The 22,752-nt window shown below is 39.4% G+C and overlaps 1 protein-coding gene across 3 annotated transcripts in view; it reads right to left on the minus strand.

The window, feature by feature from the left end:
* Positions 1-580: 580 nt before the first annotated feature.
* The window catches only part of LOC113407695 (cadherin-10-like), a 98,798-nt gene continuing 76,626 nt past the window's right edge, over positions 581-22,752 (minus strand). For 2 of the 3 annotated variants that reach the window (XM_029912692.1, XM_029912690.1), the window contains 4 exons: positions 21,591-21,712; positions 16,619-16,727; positions 13,486-13,737; positions 581-1,187 (listed from right to left, as the gene is read on the minus strand). In XM_029912692.1, coding sequence (XP_029768552.1) covers positions 694-1,187; positions 13,486-13,737; positions 16,619-16,727; positions 21,591-21,712 — 977 coding nt within the window. In that variant the 3' untranslated portion in view covers positions 581-693. The remainder of the gene's footprint in view (positions 1,188-13,485; positions 13,738-16,618; positions 16,728-21,590; positions 21,713-22,752) is intronic. The other variant, XM_029912691.1, reaches the window with a different exon arrangement.

Here is a 22,752-nt window from a genome sequence, read left to right on the forward strand (position 1 = left end):
TTTGGTGGGAAATGCTTGGTTAAATATAGACAGCATAAAAATGGCTGGAGTAAGCACTGTTGTTACAGGAGTAATTGAATTCTCTCCTTCAGCCTGAGTATGTAGATAGCTTCTTGGAGGGGAAAGATTCACAATTCATCTCCCAGAACAGGCAACATAGTTGTAAAAACTGGTTTATTTCTTAAAAATAAATACAAAAATATAAATATAAAACATTGGCAGATAGAATTTGATGAAATGAAGTTGCACAAACTTTTTTTAAACCAGCTGCATATCACACTTATTAACACCACATGTACATTTTTTTAAAATTTTAATGTACAGAACTGGACATACTTTTTTTTTCTTTGCCTTCTTAAAAGCTGCACTTGCAAGGGTAGGACATGTACCTAACAAAAGCGGCTTGTACATGAGGTTGCTTAAGGGAATATCACCCTGTTCAAGCTTCTGAAAGTACTTTTACTTACTAAAATGGACAACACTGAATTTCCATAGCTTTGGCTCTTGGAAGGTGATTAAATAAAATGCTGTATATATTCCATGACATCCTACTAGAAATAATGAATGACAATGAACAAATTAGAAAGAAAACCATTGTGCTGAGTGGCAGGAAAATTTTCCTGAATGTTAAATATTGTTGAGTGGAGAAGGTGTCTGTAAAATTACTTCCTCTCAAATGGACCCTATTGGAGGTTAAGAAGTGTCTTTGTCACTTTCTCCTCCACCATACATTTCAGCTAGCTTATTAAACCGAGGGCCCCATTCTCTGAGGTAATCGTAGTTTTGGTCTCCTTCAGTAGTACCTGACTCTAAGGAACTCAAGGATTCAGCTATAGAATCATTTCCTTCGTAGGCGTAGGTTGCAAGTGAATCATATGGTGGTGCAGAGGGATCAATATCATGCTCCTTTAGCCTTTGGTTAATGAAATCTCGGACATCTGTATTATTTGGTGCTGAAGGAGTCCTCCGTGGTATAAATAATGTTTCAGGAATAATATCTCGTCGAAGCTTCTTATCTTCAATAGCTGCAGGATTTCTCAGTGTGCCAATATCAAAGGCTTGAGTGTCTTCCTCTCCACCACCTTCATCATTATAACTCACAATGTTGTCTCTGATGTCCTCTTTAGACAGGATCAGAGGCTCTTTCTTTCGCTGCCTCTTCAGAGCAGCAAATAGCACCACTATAACTTAAAAAAAAACAGAAGAGCAGATAGATAAACTAAAGATCTCAATTTAACAATTTCTCAGTGGCAAGCTCAGCAGACACAATAGCTTTACTTTACCTAAGTTTTACCAACTAAGCTTAAGAGTCCCTGAAACAGCAATGACTCCATCCTGTTTTTTGATCACCTTACCATGTATCGTGTAAAACCTCTCTTGTGCTTAAGACAGGATGCACTCAGAATAAGATCTTTTCTGTATCTTTGAATAGGGACATTGGTTTGGTCTGAAAATGGCCAGGTCTACTTTGATGGTGAGGAAGACTATTTTTGTAAGTTTCAAGCAGACTGCTCAAACTGTGCTTGAGTTGCAGTTAATTAAATTTTTGAAAAATCATAAAATTCAATCTTGGTATCCTTCCACTCCAAACAGCTTCTTTCTGATCACTTTATGTAAAGTTAAACATTTGTGAACTAGTGCACAGGAATCTACTTGACAATTATATATCATCAAAATACTGCTGACTGATGTCTCTATTGTAATGGTGATTTTGTGTGAGAAATAGTGTGTTTTGTTTTATGGCTGGATGCAGTTAGAGAGAACATAGGTATCACTTTTTATTGTTTGTAGTGAACACATATATTCTTTTAGTATAAGAAAGAGGAACTCCTTCTAATGAACCTGGAATTTAAATTACCTTGTTTCTATCTCCCTTACGAAAACACACTCACTTGAACACATATTATACTATATAAATATGAAGTATAATTGTTTCAATTAAGCTATAATGTTTTAATTTAGAAGACATTTCACTTTGTTTCCAAAGATACTGATTACTTTTTAGCGTGGCTTAATAATTTTTATGAATAATAGGCATTCAGCCCATTTTTGGTTTGCCAATAATTTGTGAATGGAGCTTGATTTTTTTTATGAGTGTATTTGGCAGGTATTCACAAAATAGCTTAGATGAATAATGTTCAGTCTATAGTGGTTTCCACCAGGTTTGCCAACTGTTCATTATAAATAGTGTTGTTTGGTCATTTAAATTATACAACATTACCTCAGTATTTGAACTTAACTACTAACAAAGACAAATAGTTTGTTTGTTTTTTTTAAACAAATCTATTCATGTTAAATTTATAATTAAACTTTCAGGAAATGTCAACATTTTTACATAGAAGAAAAACTCAGTGAGATGAACATTTGGGGCCTAATCCAAAATCCATTGAAACCAATTAATTCTATCATCTAATATAGATTCATAGATTCTAGGACTGGAAGGGACCTCGAGAGGTCATCGAGTCCAGTCCCCTGCCCTCATGGCAGGACCAAATACTGTCTAGACCATCCCTGATAGACAGATATGAAAACGATTAACCTCAGTGAGCTTTTGCTCAGACTCTTAGTCACCAAGGTATTTGTGAATCAACCAGTTTTAATGGATACAAGCAATATGACTGCAGTCAACTCATAAATGGGATTTCCTAGGGACTAGGAAATTTGATGAAACCTTTTGACCCAAACTGCACTATTCATCTATTCATACTTTAGTTGACTACAGGCTTGCGTGTATGAAACACTGAGCCACCTAATAAGTAAAGCTGGTTCAATTACTTTTTTTTTTTTATTAAAAAAAGTTTTTTTCTCTAAATGTATTTTTTTTTTCTGCAGGAAAAATGCTATTTTTGACAGAAAAATTAAATTTTCTGATTGGAAAAAATAAGTTATTTTGAATCAGCATTTCAAAATAAAATGATTTTTTTTTCTTTTTATTTTTAGAAAACAAAATATATTTATTCCATTTTGATTTGGGTATTTTCAGGGTTTTTCCCTCCCTCTTTTCCACTGGAAAAGCAGGCTGGTGGAAACCACTCTCTAAATATTTGCAGTTGGAAAAACACTTTCTTTCATTTTTATCTTTAATGCTTTCATGAACTGGAAGTGCATAGAAGAGCTACACACATACCTGTTCTGATATTAACTTTAATACCAGCATAAAGTGTGTTGGCTTCCCACCTTCTTTTCAAGTGAGGGAAAATAATGGAGAAAGAAATCTAACAATACTCAATTATTTTTGTTTTCAAAAACTGAACCTCTGGAAATTATTTCAAAATGTCTTGTAGAAAACAGACTCTTAAATGGGGAAATTTACCCCCTGGGATAACAATGCCATTTCCCAACTAAAGATTAGAATCCTAATTCTAAAAGATAAGCACCTTCTGTGATGTGTGCTGAGAAATTACAGTTGTATGACTGCCACTTGAGTAAAACTAGCAGGATTTGAACCCATGTGTGACACTTGCAGACTAGGTGCTAGCTCATGCCAAAGCACCAGGTCAATTCAGTTTTGTATTAGTATAGATCAAAGTGATTGTATAAGAGTGTATTTGGTGTTTAAACTGCATTAAAACAAGTGGGATGTTACCTGCATTGTTTTCACTTTATCTGTATACCATTATAATGTACTAGCAAATATTTTACATGATGTATACCTCTGTAACTAAATAACCCATCAACCAAGGAAGAAGTCTTGTCAATGCAAATGAAGAATTTTAACAGAAAAGTGTTAATTTCAAAGCAAGTGGTCATTGTGTGTTATAACCTCTGGGAGAATAACATGAGGGGGAAAGGAGTCCAGGAGAGCTGGCTGTATTTTAAAGAATCCTTATTGAAGTTGAAGGAAAAAAACATCCCGATGTGTAGAAAGAATAGTAAATATGGTAGGCGACCAGCTTGGCTTAACAGTGAAATCCTTGCTGATCTTAAACGCAAAAAAGAAGCTTACAAGAAGTGGAAGATTGGACAAATGACCAGGGAGGAGTATAAAAATATTGCTCAGGCATGCAGGAGTGAAATCAGGAAGGCCAAATAACACTTGGAGTTGCAGATAGCAAGAGAGGTTAAGAGTAACAAGAAAGGTTTCTTCAGGTATGTTAGCAACAAGAAGAAAGTCAAGGAAAGTGTGGGCCCCTTACTGAATGAGGGAGGCAACCTAGTGACAGAAGATGTGGAAAAAGCTAATGTACTCAATGCTTTTTTTGCCTCTGTCTTCACAAACAAGGTCAGCTCCCAGACTGCTGCACTGGGCAGCACAGCATGGGGAGGAGGTGACCAGCCATCTGTGGAGAAAGAAGTGGTTCGGGACTATTTAGAAAAACTGGACGAGCACTAGTCCAAGGGGTCAGATGCGCTGCATCCGAGGGTGCTAAAGAAGTTGGCGGATGTGATTGCAGAGCCATTGGCCATTATCTTTGAAAACTCATGGTGATCGGGGGAGGTCCTGGATGACAGGAAAAAGGCTAATGTAGTGCTCATCTTTAAAAAGGGGAAGGAGGAGGATCCGGGGAACTACAGGCCAGTCAGTCTCACCTCTGTCCCAGGAAAAATCATGGAGCAGGTCCTCAAGGAATCAATTTTGAAGCACTTAGAGGAGAGGCAAGTGTTCAGGAACAGTCAGCATGGATTCACCAAGGGCAAGTCATGTCTGACTAACCTAATTGCCTTCTATGAGGAGATAACTGGCTCTGTGGGTGAGGGGAAATCTGTGGACGTGTTATTCGTTGACTTTAGCAAAGCTTTTGATAGGGTCTCCCACAGTATTCTTGCCAGCAAGTTAAAGAAGCATGGGCTGGCTGAATGGACTATAAGGTGGACAGAAAGCTGGCTAGATCATCGGGCTCAATGGGTAGCGATCAATGGCTCCATGTCTAGTTGGCAGCCAGTATCAAGCGGAGTGCCCCAAGGGTCGGTCCTGGGGCTGGTTTTGTTCAATATCTTCATTAATGGTCTGGAGGATGGCATGGATTGCACCCTCAGCAAGTTTTCAGATGACACTAAACTGGGAGGAGTGGCAGATACACTGGAGGGTAGGGATAGGATACAGAGGGACCTAGACAAATTAGAGGATTGGGCCAAAAGAAATCTGATGAGGTTCAACAAGGACAAGTGCAGAGTCCTGCACTTTGTACGGAAGAATCCCATGCACTGTTACAGATTAGGGACCAAATGGCTAGGAAGCAGTTCCTCAGAAAAGGACCTAGGGGTTACAGTGGACGAGAAGCTGGATATGAGTCAACAGTGTGCCCTTGTTGCCAAGAAGGCTAACGGCATTTTGGGCTGTATAAGTAGGGTCATTGCCAGCAGATCGAGGGACGTGATCATTCCCCTCTATTCGGCATTGGTGAGGCCTCATCTAGAGTACTGTGTCCAGTTTTGGGCCCCACACTACAAGAAGGATGTGGAAAAATTGGAAAGAGTCCAGCGGAGGGCAACGAAAATGATTAGGGGGCTGGAGCACATGACTTACGAGGAGAGGCTGAGGGAACTGGGATTGTTTAGTCTGCAGAAGAGAAGAATGAGGGGGGATTTGATAGCTGCTTTCAACTACCTGAAAGGGGGTTCCAAATAAGATGGAGCTCGGCTGTTCTCAATGGTACCAGATGACAGAACAAGGAGTAATGGTCTCAAGTTGCAGTGGGGGCAGTTTAGGTTGGATATTAGGAAAAACTTTTTCACTAGGAGGGTGGTGAAGCACTGGAATGGGTTACCTAGGGAGGTGGTGGAATCTCCTTCCTTAGAAGTTTTTAAGGTCAGGCTTGACAAAGCCCTGGCTGGGATGATTTAGTTGGGGATTAGGTCCTGCTTTGAGCAGGGGGTTGGACTAGATGACCTCCTGAGGTCCCTTCCAACCCTGATATTCTATGATTCTATGATCAGAGATCAAAGACTCAAAATGCATTCCTCACTCTGTCATCAAAGGAAAAGCCTACGTAGGTAGTGACCGTGTCATCTTGTTTTCTGTGAGAAGAAGTTACAAGTATGGATTTAAGGAAAGATCTCTGGACTGTTTGAATTCTTACAGGAAGTATGCCAGATGCAAAGTGGAGATCCCCGGAGATAATCTGGGTACCCTGAAAAGACTTTTGGGACATTAGCAGTTTATTACATCACTGCCACTATTTGGAATTACAAACTGTGACTCACTTATACATATATTTTACCTGTTTTAACATCTTAACTCTCTCTTCTTTTGGTTAGTTTACTATAGAATTGACTACCAGTGTTATCTTTGATGAAAAATCTAGAGTACCAATTGATCTGGGGTAAGTGACTGGTCTCTCGGGACTGGGAGCAACCTGATGTGATTTTGTTTGTGACCTTTTATCATAAAGTCCAGTTTGTATGGGTGGCAAGATAGACTGGAGAGTCTGTCTGTGACTCCATGGTAAGACTGGTATAGTGATCCAGGAGTTCACCTTTGATAATGGTTTGGTGAAATCTAATTATAGAACACACCACCAGTTTGGGGTGTCTGCCCTGAGATAGGCACTCACAGTTGTGAGCCACTCCAGACAGCACAACACCATGCACATATGCAATTTGCATGGCCATACTGCAGAGAATCCCAAAATACAATTCATTAATGGTTTCTTTGTGTCAACTTTGAAATAAGGTCATATCAGTAAGCATGTTTGTTTACTGATGTAGTCCTATGAATAACTTTGAAATAAGGTCATATTAATTTCTCTCAGGATCAGGTTTAGTGCTGCAAGTAACAGTATTTCTGACTCTAAACTCTAACAGCTTTTGTGATGTGCCACACAAACTTACACATGTCAAACAAAAATATAATACCAATAAATAAAGAACAACTCTAGCAACATAATATAAAGCCTTATTGAAATGTTAAGTAAAGAATCAAGTATTTAAAATTATTTCCTTGATTATCATACAGACTAAAATCATCAATTGTCTTCCTGACCATTGCTGCCATGGGGGGACCGGACTAGTTCCTTCCCTCCTGCCCCTCTTCAGCAATACTTAGCAGGGATGCTGGCCCTAGACACCAATTTGAATCTTAAAACCAGTCTGTAAATTTAAAGCTATGCTAATGCACCCATCAGCGTGAATCTAAATTTAGTGAACAACTTGCGACAGCTGCTCTTTTCATAGGTCCTGGACTGCAACCCATGCACTACATCTTAACTAATCTACTTTTCTCTCCTCACCAGCAGATTGGTAATGACCCTGGAAAGTCAGGTTACCCACCCTAAGACCCGAGCGTAGGTGGCTTGTGTTCCTTACAAATGAGAGGCTGTTCTCTGAAAAGTGACTCTAAAATGACATCATGTGATTGCGAGCTTGCCATCTCCCATGACAGCAGTTTCAAATAAAGCATCTTTTTATTTATAAAGAGCTTTAAAAAACAAACACCACCAGCAATAACAAAAACCTGCTAGACCTGGAAACTTATCTGTGGCTATGAGACCTAAGCTGTGTTGTTTTATTCTCACAAATGAACACCCATTACTGCAGCCGATGGTGTCCTCAGTTACACCTATGCAACCCATGTGACTTCAGGGAGTCTGCACAAGTGTAACTGATTGGAACATGACAGTGCATTGTTGCTGGTGATGCACAAGGAGGAGTATAATCCAAGTCCTGCTCTCAAACACCTGAAGGTGCTTAAGTAGTAATAAGACTAAACACTTACTTTAGTCAAAATAAGCAGCTCTCACTATGAAGTCAGTTGAGTAAAAATTATTTTTCTGAGTTACAACATACATCAGTTTCTGACTCCTGACTAGATACCCATCTGGGGAGGAGTTAGAAATCATAATGAAAACAAAAGCAGAGCAGAGAAACTTGCCTTTGTCTTCACAGACAAGGTCAGCTCCTAGACTGCTGCACTGGGCAGCATATTATGGGGAGGAGGTGAGCAGCCCTCAGTGGTGAAAGAACAGGTTAAGGACTATTTAGAAAAGCTGGACATGCACAAGTCCGGTCCAGATCTAATGCATCCGAGGGTGATGAGGGAGTTGGCTGATGTGATTGCAGCGCCATTAGCCATTATCTTTGAAAACTCATGGTGATGTCCCAGACGATTGGAAAAAGGGAAATATAGTGCCCATTTTTAAAAAGGGAAGAAGGAGAATCTGGGGAACTACAGACCATTCAGCCTCACCTCAGTCCCTGGAAAAATCATGGAGCGGGTCCTCAAGGAATCCATTTTGAAGCACTTGGAGAAGAAGAAGGTGATCAGGAACAGTCAACATGGATTCACCAAGGGCAAGTCATGCCTGACCAACCTGATGGCCTTTTACAATGAGATAAATGGCTCTGTGGATATGGGGAAAGTGGTGGACGTGACTTGACTTTAGGAAAGCTTTTGATACAGTCTCCCACAGTATACTTGCCAGCAAGTTAAAGTGTGGATGGATGAATGGACTATAAGGTGGAGAAAAAGCTGGCTAGATCGTCAGGCTCAACAGGTAGTGATCAATGGCTCGACGTCTAGTTGGCAGCCGGTATCAAGCAGAGTGTCCTAGTGTCCTGGGGATGGTTTTGTTCAATATTTTCATTAATGATCTGGAAGATGGGATGGATTGCACCCTCAGCAAGTTTGCGGATGACACTAAGCTGGGGGGCAGAGGTAGATATGCTGGAGGGTAGGGATAGGGTCCAAAGTGACCTAGACAAATTGGAGGATTGGGCCAAAAGAAATCTGATGAGGTTCAACAAGGACAAGTGCAGAGTCCTGCACTTAGGACAGAAGAATCCCATGCACTGTTAGAGGATCAGGGCCGACTGGCAGTTCTGCAGAAAAGGACCTGGGGATTATGGTGGACGAGAAGCTGGATATATGTCAACAGTGTGCCCTTGTTGCCAAGAAGGCTAATGGCATATTGGGCTGCATTAGTAGGATCATTGCCAGCAGATTGAGGGAAGTGATTATTCCCCTCTATTCGGCACTGGTGAGGCCACATCTGGAGTACTGTGTCCAGTTTTGGGCCCTCCACTACAGAAAGGAGGTGGACAAATTGGAGAGAGTCCAGCAGAGGGCAACGGAAATGATTAGGGGGCTGGAGCACATGAGTTATGAGGAAAGGCTGGGAGAACTGGGCTTATTTAGTCTGCAGAAGAGAAGAGTGAGGGGGGTTTCCAAAGAGGATGGAGCTAGGCTGTTCAAAGTGGTGGCAGATGACAGAACAAGGAGCAATGGTCTCAAGTTGCAGTGGAGGAGGTCTAGGTTGGATATTAGGAAAAAACTATTTCACTAGGTGGGTGGTAAAGCACTGGAATGGATTACCTAGGGAGGTGGACTGTTTTTAAGGCCCGGCTTGACAGAGCCCTGGCTGGGATGTTTTAGTTGGGTTTGGTTCTGATTTGAGCAGGGGGTTGGACTAGATGACCACCTGAGGTCCTTTCCATCCCTAATCTTCTATGATTCTATGAAGATAACCACTGAAATTCAGTGTTCTGCCTAATGCAGATCAATTGAGTGGCCAATCATATGCCTACATATAATTAGAAATAGGCTGAACCTGGAAATGTTGTTTATCGCCCTGCAAAAAAGAAATCTAAACATTAACACACATAAGAACAATCTAATGAACCCTTTCTTTTTTTAGAGAAGAAATGACTACTGTCATATTCAGGAGTGAGTCACATCCTCCAATCTGTCCATGGGCACTTTTCCCCAGACTGGCTAACTTCACGGCTTGCCCCTCTTTCGACTGGGGCATCCCTATTCCCATCTTTGCAGCCCCTCTCGAATGCACTCCTCAAATGGCAGTGCCCCTCTTTCCAAATGTTTTAACACTACAGGCCCAACTGTGTTTGTTGGCATCTGTAAGAAATTTGCCTTTAATAAGCTGCTAGTGGCATGCCTCCAAAAGTGACTCAAAAAGAGCTTCTTCAACAAAAAAGTAGGGCTGTCAATTAATCACAGTTAACTCATGCGATTAGCTCAAAAAATTAATCACGATTAATTGCACTTTTAAAACAATAGTATACCAACTGAAATTTTCAAATATATTGATTTGAAAATTTTCTACATTTTCAAATATATTGATTTCAATTATAACACACAATACAAAGTGTACAGTGCTCACTTTATATTATTATTTTTATTACAAATATTTGCACTGTAAAAATGATAAAAGAAATTGTATTTTTCAATTCACCTCCTTCAAGTACTGTAGTGCACTTTCACAATAAAGAAATTGCAACTTACAAATGTAGATTTTTTTTGTTACATAACTGCACTCTAAAAATCAAAACAATGTAAAACTTTGAACCTACAAGTACACTCAGTCCTACTGCTTGTTCAGCCAATCACTAAGACAAACAAGTTTGTTTACATTTACCGGACATAATGCTGCCCGCTTCTTATTTACAATGTCACCTGAAAGTGAGAACAGGTGTTTGCATGGCACTTTTGTAGCCAGCATTGCAAGGTATTTACTTGCCAGATATGCTACACATTCGTATGCTCCTTCCTGCTTCGGCCACCATTCCAGAGGACATGCTTTCATGCTGATGACGCTCATTAAAAAAAATGTGTTAATTAAATTTGTGACTGAACTCCTTGGGGGAGAATTATATTTCTCCTGCTCTGTGTTTTACCCGCATTTTGCCATATATTTCCTGTTATAGCAGTGTCAGATGATGACCCAGCAAATGTTGTTCATTTTAAGAACACTTTCACTGCAAATTTGACAAAACGCAAAGAAGGTACCAATGTGAGATTTCGAAAGATAGCTACAGCACTCGACCCAAGGTTTAAGAATCTGAAGTGCCGTCCAAAATCTGAGAGGGGCAAGGTGTGGAACATGCTTTCAGAAGCCTTAAAAGAGCAACACTCTGATGCGGAAACTGCAGAACCGAACCACCAAAAAAGAAAATCAACCTTCTGCTAGAGGCATCTGACTCAGATGATGAAAATGAATTTGCGTTGGTCCACACTGCTTTGGATTGTTATCAAGCAGAACCCGTCATTGGCACGGAGGCATGTCCTCTGTAATGGTGGTTGAAGCATGAAGGGACACATGAATCTTTAGTGCATCTGGCACGTAAATATCTTGCGACACCAGCTACAACAGTGCCATGCAAACACCTGTTGTCTCTTTTTCAGGTGACATTGTAAACAAGAGGCAGCATTATCTCCTGCAAATGTAAACAAACTTGTTTGTCTGAGCGATTGGTTGAACAAGTTGGAATGAGTGGACTTGTAGGTTCTAAAGTTTTACATTGTTTTATACTTGGGTGACGTTTTTTTTAACATAATTCTACATTTGTAAGTTCAATGATACAAATGATGTTGTGCAATCTCTTTAATAGGTGAATTGAAAAATACTACTACTTTTGTTTTTTACTATGCAAATATTTGTAATAAAAAATAATAACATAAAGTGAGCACTGTACACTTTGTATTCTGTGTGGTAATTGAAATCAATATATTTGAAAATGTAGAAAACATCCAAAATATTTAAATAAATTGTATTCTATTATTCTTTAACAGTGCCATTAATCACGATTAATTTTTTTAATCGCTTGACAGCCCTAAAAAAAATTATTCTCCTATTCAATAAAAGATACATAACTAGCAAGGAGAAGGGTTTAAACAAGTGTGTGTATACATCTTTTTCACCTAAACTTTACTCTTTCCTTGGCAGTTTCCACTTAGCCCAGCTGCCTCCATCTCTGAGATGGGAGAGAGAGACTGCCCTGCAGTTTTCTCTTAACCTTTTAGCCTAATTGGAGCCAGATAGATTTCCCAATGAATAGCTTCCCCTGCTCTTTCCTTAAGGACCTCGGTATTCTTTCTGGTGGCAACTTATCTTTGTCATTGTTTTGTTTTCCTCTTAACAGCCTTGTTTGATTTAATTCCATATAGTCAGGCAGGATAATATCAAGTAGATAAACTGAGGTGCATCTGATATTAATATAAAATAATAGACAACTCCCTCCTCCTCCACAGCTAGTTACATCAATTCACCAAATTGGCTTCTGAAAAAATATTTCAACATTATATTGGGCAATTTTGCATAAGACAAACCCCTGTGGTGATCTTGTATGTTCCTAAAAATACCTGTCCTTTATTATTACTAAGGCATCAGCTGAGCTTCTTTTTTCCATTTGTAACATAATTACACTGATAAGTCAAACTATCGTAAGGTATTTCTACTTTCAGACTAAGGTTTCTAGTTTTCCAAAATTCGTTCACTCCCCTATACTCCACAGGAGACATAAAAGTTCAAATTTAAAATTTAGGACATTTAGATTTCCGAAAACACTGCAATATCACTACAAAGAATAATTTACTCTTCAGTTCATAAGACACAAAATTATGGTGTGACTCAATGTTAAAGACACATTAAATCAGGTTTTTCCTATGGCCCAGTAAAGGATCACTTGAACTAAAGCTCACTATATAAGAAAGGGAAAGACTTATGAAATGCATGATAGAAGATAACATTAAATGTAATTTTCTTATTTGAGGACTAAAAGTCTGTACAAACAAATTCCATGTACGGCATGATAGCAGGGGATCAGGCTCTAACCTATTGCACTGAACTGAATCAGTGAAAGTTACTCTGGATTTACCAGTGTTAAGGGCAAAATCTGGCCCTTTACAGAATATTCCCTGAGCTTTTTTTCATGTGCATGAGAGAACTAAAAAGAGGTACATCTATTATCAATACAACAAACCAGACACGTATTTTAATATTTGAAATGTTAGCATCATAAGCATATTAAGTATTTTGAGGCATTGCAAGGCAAAGTAAATAAAGTTTACATAAAATAACATTGGTCATGGGCCAGGCTTTTTGTGTGTGTTCTCATGGAACACACACTGAAATTGTCACCTTTACTTCATCCGTTTGGAAATAAAGTACTTGAGGAGTGTCCTGGCCTCCATTTAGTTCTCACAAGATCTACTGGTTTCAGGGGGTAGACTCCACCAGTTCATAGAGAAAGGAACACTGCTTCCCTAAGAAGGGTGAATCACTACGTGAACTTAAGATGAAAAATATTGATCAGTTTGCTTGGCTCTCACAACCATTTCTAGTACATTTCCTATTAGAAAGTGGTATAGATAATGGTTTCACATGCGTAAAGGGGTAAAAGTATCTCAAATTATTTATCTGCTTAAAAGTACATTTTACAATTCTCTGCCAGTAAATGCCAAAAACTGAAGTCCCAGTTCAATGATTTGACTTTGCTATGTAGTTTAACCCTCTTAGCCATTTTTAAGGGAACAACTTCACTGTAAGTATATAGGTACTGCCATTTGCATACTGAAATTTGTTGAAACAATTGAACAACCTGAGATTTTTCATTCTTAGTCACCTAGATGTTTTACTACATCTGAGTTCATCATAGCATAAACTGTTTCCACTGTATTACAGTAGTTTTGAATCTTGCATCACAAAACACAATCGCTAATATTTCAAAACTACGTAGCTTGCAATTGGTCAGGCCTCTGTATCTCTGAAGTATTCGTTCCTTTGGGAAAAGATGCATTTTTCTATAACTTACCTAGAAGTATAATGATGCAGAGAAGAATAGCAATTAGAGCACCAGTGCTCAGGCCAGCAGGAAGGAGCAAGGCCTCAGCATTACACGACTGCATGTTACCACGGTTGTCGCAGGTGCACACTCGAATGGTCAGAGTGCCAGTGCTACTCTGGATTGGGTAGTCATTGTCCGATATCACCACTGGCAGGAAATAGGTGCTTATTTCATGTCTACTGAAGCCATTTCTTCTCGTCAAAATTCTGGCAGTGTTATCTATATCAGTTAAAAATATGTTTATATATTACTAATGTGTAATATATAACTATAAAATTCATAGTCTATATAATATAATATAACATTTTTTATCAGAGTTTTTGGTTCACTATGTTATTTTGGAAAGCATGCTTCCTTAACATCTGAGATCAGGCTTTTTTCTACTGGCATTTCAACTTGACCAAAAGGCTGCTTTGCCTCTCTCTTCCCCTCAACCTGCTGTTGCCCAATGCATTGTATTCCTCAGTATCTCAAGCTGAAATGTGATTGGAAGAGTGATTAACACAGGCATTCAGAAGATCAAAATGCAATACTGTATTCCTAAGCAGTTTAGACACGAGAATGTACTCCAGATACTGTATATGTGCCAAGTAGTACAGTCTTATCATGCTGTTATTAATCTGTAGTGTAAACAGTAGCATTAAATGCTGTGCAAATAGCCTCCCTGCAAGTCAGAGATGCCAGGAGGGCTGCTGCTCTTTCTACTAATACAGGACAAAAATACAAAAACAAGAAATAAGGGCAAATGTTTCCTCTTTGATCAGAATTGTCAGTCTCTGCTAGATAAGCATTATCTGTACTGCCAGCTGACTTCCCGTTGAAGTTAATGAGTGAAACCCATCTACAAAAAGTGTAGAATATCATTAGAAATGGATAAGATATATTTTCTTAGAGCCCATCCTCTGCATAGGCCGGATCTATTCCCCAGGATATATCCTCTATTAAAATATTGCACTTGGTTTGAGCTAGAAGGCTGAGAGAAGTGAAGAACATTCTATTGTATGCATTCTAGAATGTTCCTTTACAGCTCCTCCCATCTGATGTCACCCTGGTTTCAGATCTTTTTATGCTGGCTGATTTCATAATTCTAACACAAGCCAAACAGACTATGGATGAGTGCTCATGTCCCATTTTCCCAACAAAAGACACACTCCTAAAAGCTTTTCCGGCAACAGTCAGAAAAAAAAAAAGACAAATGAACAAAAAGAAACCCAAAGTGGCTATCCACTTGGAGTCATCAGCCTCATTCAGCTTTACAAAGGAGCAAAGACAGAAGACTAAGAAGCGAGTCCCTTTGGTCAAGCTTCCTCTGCTCCCATTCTCCCCTCATTGCACTCCCTCCTCAAAAAATCAGGCATTAGCTTAGCCTCTGCTATACACTGCCTCTGACCCACAACCCAAACTAATTTGATGTTTTATTTAGATCCTGTTCTTATGTTATTCTCTGTTGCTTCCCCTTCACCAGTTGTTACAGACTCTCCATTGTTTGTACATAGGCAGAGGAACTTTTCTCAGTGGTGGTGCCGGGGGGTGCAGGAGGCTGTGGAGGCTTACTAAGCCTAGAACGATTTTTCTTTTCTTTTGAGTCTAGGATTCTGTGAGTTTAAACTAAAGATGACTAGGTGAATTAAGATTATATAAAGTGAAATCTTCTGCAGGTCGAGGACAGCTGACAATCTTCTGGGGACAGTAGGCATTTACTTACCTCCAAACTATCTTCTGAGTTGAGACTCTACCATTTCCCATTTATGGCTTACCTCTACATAGCATACATTAATTCATTTATTTCCAGATAAGGGGCTTAATGATGAGAACAGATCAATGCCATTTGGTTTTGAATGTGCATGGATGAAGTAAACCTCCAGTGATTACAGGCCTGTGTCCTTTATATAACTTCAGTGAATTTATATTTTGGTTATGGTGTACTAAATGTATCTGTAGACTACATGTAGTGGTTATATCCATGTCACAGAGAGCATTTATCATGACCCTTCAACTTCCTCATCTACTCCCCACTAATCCATTGCTACTGGGACTACTTAAACATTCCAGACGCCTGAGCAGCTTCATACAGTTTAAGGTCCAATGTCCTGTGACCCAAGGGACACACAATTTGATACGATCAAAATGGAGAAGATTCCTAACTACCCAAAAAGGGAAAATGCTGTTCCTTGCCTTAGAAAGACCCCCAGATATCAGGTTTCAGTGCTATTTTCAAAATCACCTAGTGGATTTAGACACCCAATTCCCATGAATTTCAATGGCAATTGTGCAGCTAGTCTTCTAGGCCGTTTTAAAAGCCTGAAGTTGTAGCATTCAGACTTCAAAGTCTGATATCTTCAGACCTGTCTCATTGCTCCTTGTGCTCCCATATCTCTTCTAATTAGATTGTAAGCTTCTGGAGGCAGGGTCTGTCTGTACAGAGTCTATCACTGTGGGTCCCTGCTCTATGATTGGGGTTGCTAAGCACCACCATCTTCTAGAGGTAAAACCAAATGTTGTGTCCCCATTTGGGAAACTGTTTTAATAATATAAATACATAAGAGCTGATGAAGACTCAGCAGTCTTGATTCACAGTCTGAACTTCTTTCTAGTTTTAGATACAGTGCGGGTTAACATGACTCTCCTGATGGTTTCTTGAGGTTCAGTTTGTAACAATCCTCAAACCAAAAGATGACAAAATCACCATGTTTTAAAAACATGTAAAGCCACCAAATGCAACTGAAATCTTGATCCAGATTTACTTCAACGTAAGCTTACATTTTGGGTTTGTAAAATATTTAAAGCTTTACTCTTCTTTTAGGAAATTATTTCCATCAGATTGTTGATACCCAATTTTCCATCATATATCCCATAAGTGTTGCCATGGGCAAGAAGAAAGGGTCATAAGCACAGTAAGGTTATAGGCAACTCCACAGTAGTAACATTAATTTTGTCTGCTATCTGTATGAGGTTCAGTGGCCTGTGAAGGCCCAGTCCTTTCTTCCAGTTAACAGGTCTTAACTTTTGCAAACACAAGTTCAAATGTTTCAGAAAAATACCTGTAATATGTTAGGAATGAAAGCTAAATCTTATACCATGGGCAAGCTCTGTATTTTACCTTCATTATCTTGAACAGTAAAGTTTGGGTTAACAGCAGCTAAACTGAAGAAAAATTTTTGTCCTCCAAGGGGGTCGTCTTTGTCTACTGCACTTATGGTCTGTATTAGCTGCAGACAAGGAAAATCAAAAATAAGCAGGCATTGTGATACAGTTATCTGGTTACTTCAAGGAACAGTGCCAGTTTAAAAAAAATCCATATTTATAAAACAAACTATGGTATAAATAATACCATCTAATATGATAACTGATCAAATGTACCTTTCATCATATATGCTGCTTCTTTTCCTGATGAAGTGCAAAAAATAAAGTAGTAAGTAACCTAGCTCATTGGTCCAGAGTTTGGATTCCAAACACTGCAAAGCAAAGTTTAAACCCAGTATTTATAAAATCAAAACAACCACCTCCCCATAATATTTTGAACCGCTACCTACCTTTGCCCCTTACACGTTTCACTATATATTTTTAGCAAGTATATACAATAACAATTCAGATTAAATTAATACACTTAAAACATATACAAAGAACTGGCCAAAATCTTTCACAGGAAAATATCAGTTTCAAAACAAAAATATTCATTACAGTTCAAACTGAAATTTGTATTTCATTTAAATGTTTGAAAACTGAAATAATATGAACGTTTTAATTTCCTCCTCCCACCACATTGAATGTAATTTTTTTTTCATTATCTCCTTTTTTCCCCCTACTCTAACTTTTCAACACTTCTTCAACTTTGGAAAAGTTAGGTTGACAAAAGCAAAAATGCAACACTAACTCTGCCACTGTAACTCTTCCAAATCTGAGGAAGTTGCAAGAGGAAGAGGGGTTAAATGAAAAACCCTTGAACTTTAATTTGATTGCACTCAGTGGCAAAAAGGTAGAAGATGGGGGAAACAAAAACTGTTTAATGTCAAACACTGCAAAACGGAAACCACTTTGAAACTTCTAAATTTGTAATGAAATTCATTTGTCCATTTCTCAGCACAGAAAATCATGTAAATTAAGAGTTTATGAGGGGGAAAATTGTTTACCATGACTCTCAAACATTCTATTCAAAATGCTAAAACACATACACCTTTATCACCCCTAGCTGGGATCTGAGATCCTGGGTAGATCTCATAACTTAGGCTGCATCAGAGTACTTGGGTTGCAGACTTCCAAAGAAAGCCTGTTGTAGGCATTGCAGGAAGTAGTGGTGATTCCCTGCCATTCTTCTATTTAAGTATGCAGTGAACCAGTGTAGTTTGTCATTGAAACTTACTGGTCGTTAGCTATGGCAAGTGCCATCTCTTAGATTTAAACCTCAGATCTTTGCTGCTTCATCCCAGGGTGACTTCCAGTCACATAGCCTCAGTTACTACCCTATGCTGATGGTTACCAGAACTACCTCTCCACTGACTGACATCTCGCCTTCAATGTTCCATTGTCTACTCAAGCTCAACTTGTCAAAAACTGAAGTTTCCTCTAGAATCCTCCTACATATCCTCCCGGCTCCATTACTGTTGTCAGCTATACAATCTGACCTGCTCCACAAGTCTGCAATCTACCTGTCATTTTTGACATCTCTCCTGTGACATGCTAAATCCTGCTTTCTTTGTCTCTCTAGAATTTCCAAAATGCATCTGTTTTCTTCATTCCTACCATTAAAACACTTGTAAAGTAATATCATCCTTTGCCTCAGCAATGGCAACCTCCTCTCTGTGGCCTTCCAAACATTCATCTAACTCCCCACTTCTCTCCTCCAGTCCTTCCAAACTGCAGAGTACATCCCTCGGCCCATGCCGCTTCCCGCAGCCCTCATTGGCCTGGAGCGGTGAACTGCGGCTAGTGTGAGCCGTGATCGACCAAACCTGCAGACGCGGAAGGTAAACAAACCGGCCCGGACCGCCAGGGGCTTTCCCTGAACAAGCGGCGGCCCGACTTTGAGAAGCACTGGTATAGACCATTTCAGTACATAAGCCAGCCACTAGCTGATCAGTATTAGGAAGAAACTTCCCTTGTGGGCAATTTATTCCAAAATAGTTCACTGCAGTGTTCCTTAAATCTTCCTGGTACTGACCACTGTACCGGAGTAAATGGACCACTGATCTAAAATCTGGTGTGCAGATTCCTGTGTATCTGTGTTCTACTCAGGGTAATCCTAACACGTGATTTACATACCCCATCACACTTTATGCATAGCAAACAGTACATTAGTGTGGCATGAGTTGCATGACTATCTGGAAGCAAAATAGAGTAAGGCTTGGAGAGCTGTAAAAAACACAATACTGAAAGAAGAAAGTCTATCTCATTACAACTTAAAACACATGGGAGATATAAATAGAAAGGAAGGCCACAGAAGGAACTAAAGTAAGAAATAATTGGAAGAGATGAGAGATTAATAAGAAAGATGTTTGAGTGAATGAATCACTGAGAAATAATGACAGAAAAAAAGCAAAGATATCATGCTCCTAAGGAATCAAAGGCGGCAATAAGAGTGTCCTATAAATACATCCAGAAAAGAAGAATAATGGCAGAAAATAAAATTGCTACAACTTGAAAAGGTGAGGACTGTGAATTTTTAAATAAATCTATTTGAATTTAGCTTATAATAAAAAGTCTAATGATAACAAGGACATCGGAGAATTCTAATCAGGGAAACTGTTGGATATGATACTTGCAGATGCCAAGAGCAAAGGATAAACAAATAGATGGTAAAACTATATTTGATAAAACAAAAAAGATATACATGTCTGGATCTGGATGAAATGCACTACAGAGTTTAACAAACACTGGGTCTTTTCTACTAATTCTTTATAATCTGCAATAAATTAAGACAGTCAGAAGAGAGAACCAACAACTAAAAAAAATCCCAAAACATACTTGATGAAGTTTAGTGACGAAAAATCCATGAATTAGCCAATTAGATGCATATGTTTTTCAGGTATAATATTTGCACATAGGATAAGGGAGTCTGTATAGATCTGGTAAAGGAGAGTCTAATAACTGACAAGCAGTTTTGATTTATTGAGCCCTGATTGTGAAAACCAAATTTAAAAGTCTCCATCATAGTTAGTGATTCAACAGCTACTCAAGACTCTGTGCAAGTAAGGCCATGAGGGCTCCTAAACCCTGCTCTGAGGACCATGCTGGAAGAAGCAGCCTGTCCTCTCTCAATGGAAAGAAAAAGTGGCAAGACAGCAATCAATATCTGGAACAGATTTGGCTGTATTTGCCCTAACCCAATGATTTCTCTGCTGAACGCAGCCCTCCTTCACAGAGGAAAGAAGTGGTAGGGATCCTTTCCAGCCTGTGGGCAGGTGAAAGGCTGTTTAGGCTGCCCCACCTCCAGAATGTCACAGGACAACTGTAATTCCATGCTTCCCTTGGCATGCACACCATCTAACTGGCTGTAGGTTTGTTTGTCTCTCTGATTATAGGGTGGGGAGTACAGGGTAGTTGGAGACTGGAGGAAAAAGGGGAAGTTGGAGGAGTGGAGCAAGGATGATTCGGAAGAGGAGGAAAACAATCAAGACTCCTACTCAGCATCATCTCGTACTTATACATTATGTTTCTATGGTGTTTGTCTATGCCTTTGTCTGTCTTTTGAATTTATAGTGTAAGCTCTTTGGGGTTTTTCAGTAGGTTTGGAAAATGTTGAGCATATGTTAGATGCTATCACAATAGCTCACATATTAATATATTGAATTCTCTTATTCAATATATTAGATTTCAAGAAGCCAGTCAACATTATGCCACAGCTTAAACATATAAAGAAATTAAATACCTAACTACATAAAATACCATATTCTAGCATGGGGTTGAACATTTTTTGATAAACAGTGGTCACTTATCAGTGGGGAAGACTATTCAGTGAGGTCTAAATTTGACTATATGTCATCTGTAATTATGGTCACAAAAAAAGGAGGAACTAATATACAAGAGGACAGAATTAAATTAGCAATGACCCAGAGAGATTAAGTTGTGTGTATCATAACCATAGTCAGTAGCAGTGAATTTACAGTTATAAAACCAATCAGAAAAATAAATAAAATGGGATAGCCATCTGGCAATAAAGGCATCCAAGAAATTAACTATTTTAAGATAAGTCTGCATTCCTCCTCCATACTCTCTTCAACAGTACTGTGATGCGTACATGCCAATCTGTTACCACTGATGCCACTTTTGAGGGCATTTTTTATTCTTGGATTAATGTGCTGTGGAACACACAATACAGTAATATGGAAACTGATGGGTTTCCAACAGCCCTAATGGATAGCTGCCTAGTAGGAACTAGACATTCAGCAGCAGAGTCGTTTCACTTTAATCAAATATATTTTTCTGTATTATTTTGTTTGGTTTCTATAAAAGCCAAACAAAATAATATGTTACCAGTTCAGATATTAACATCTTTTATGTTTTTGTTTGATTCACCCACAGAAAATGTTTGGGAGATAAACTGTCATTTGCATAAAAATGTAAGTGTGACATTGCTGTTTCTAAACCTGATAAATATTAATTCAAAGTACAATTGAGCTCCATAGTATGGACCTCTTTTTGAAAAAAAATACATCTAATTTGATTACCAATTATTTATAGCATGTTGCTTTCTTCTGGGAAGATAACACTGAAACCAATTAAGAACACATCTTTCAGACCTATATGCTTAGGCATCTAAAGCAACAAAACAAAAACAGATCCACGGATGCAAAAGCTTAAGAGTAAAATTAACAGAGCTCCTGTAGAAAGCCATTTCTGTAAAAGTAAAGAAAAGTAATTTGTTAATTTACATGCTGGCGCAATTGTAAAGTATTATTGTGGAGGTCTAAAGACTGATTTACTGACAGCCATTCTTTTCCTTCATTTTGTTTCATAAACTGTACTAGAAGCACTCTTTCTCAAGCAGCATGCTCTCTCGAGCATTTTTAAAGTATGGCCTAAAACTGAGTGCCATAGTAAAACCAAATAGCTTAAAGTATTTACAGAAAGCATACCTGTCCAGCTCTTGCATTTTCACATACAAAAGTATCATAGAATACGGCAAACTGCGGGGCGTTGTCATTAACATCCAAAATTCGAACATAAACAGAAACACGAGTGGTATCTTTGGGATTGTCTGCCAAAAGAAAAGAAATGAAAACAGAAAGAAGTGATTTCTTGCTCTCATTTAAAAAAAAAAAAAAAAAAGTTTGTTTTCTTTAAAATTCTTCCAGGGCTCAGCATTCAAGGTCAGATCCTCAGCTGGTGTAATTTGGCATAGCTCCCTGGACTCATACTAGGTAAGGATCAGGCCACGTCAGTGTTCAGAACAGATTTTGCTTAGTGCCAAAAACAAATTCATTTACTGGTATCTAGTGCGCAATTAGGCTGTTTACATGAAGATAAACACTACTTCTGTTAATGAAATAAGCAAATGTAATATATACAAAGTATCTCTATTAGTATAATCAAATGACAATTGTTGTTTTTGTTGGGCTCAAGAGTATTGTTCTGCTGGAAGTTTGTTTTTTAAAACAAAATGCAATGGATGTTATCGAATTTGTTTTACACTGAGGAGCTGTCAGTAGTTGGCGACAAACATATTCTAAAAGGATATTCTCAGTATCTGATTTTCCTTTCACTTCCCCTTTTATAAATCAGTAGACCAAAGGTGGCACGCGAGCCGATTTTTGATGGCACGCGGCGGCGGGCTGGGCGTGGGGTTCCATTCACTCAGCCGGCAGCGGGCTGGGTGGGGGGCTGAGTGGCTCTGTCCACTGCCGGTCTGGGGTTCTGGCAGCACTCAGCCTGCTGCTGGTCTGGGGTTCCGGCTGCCGGCCCCTTGCCAGTTGGGGTCCCAGCCGCTGGCCCCGCTCAGCCTCCTGCCAGCCTGGGTGAGCAGACCCCCCAGGCTGGTAGCGGGCTGAGGGGGGCCGGCGGCCAGGATCCCGGCTGGCAGGAGCTGGTGGACAGAACCCCAGACCAGCCCGCTGATGGTCTGGGGTCCCGGCCACTGGCCCTGCTCAGCCCGCCGCCGGTCTGGGTTAATGGAACCCCAGGCTGGCAGCGGGCTGAGTGGTGCCCGCGGCCGGGACCTCAGACCGGCAGTGGACTGAGCTGCTCAGCCTGCTGCCGGTCTGAGGTCCCGGCCACCGGCCCCCGCTCAGCCCGCCGCTG

Source organism: Terrapene carolina, unplaced genomic scaffold (genome assembly GCF_002925995.2).
Source record: "Terrapene carolina triunguis isolate 2854851 unplaced genomic scaffold, T_m_triunguis-2.0 Scaffold52, whole genome shotgun sequence".
NCBI classification, from domain to species: domain Eukaryota; kingdom Metazoa; phylum Chordata; order Testudines; family Emydidae; genus Terrapene; species Terrapene triunguis.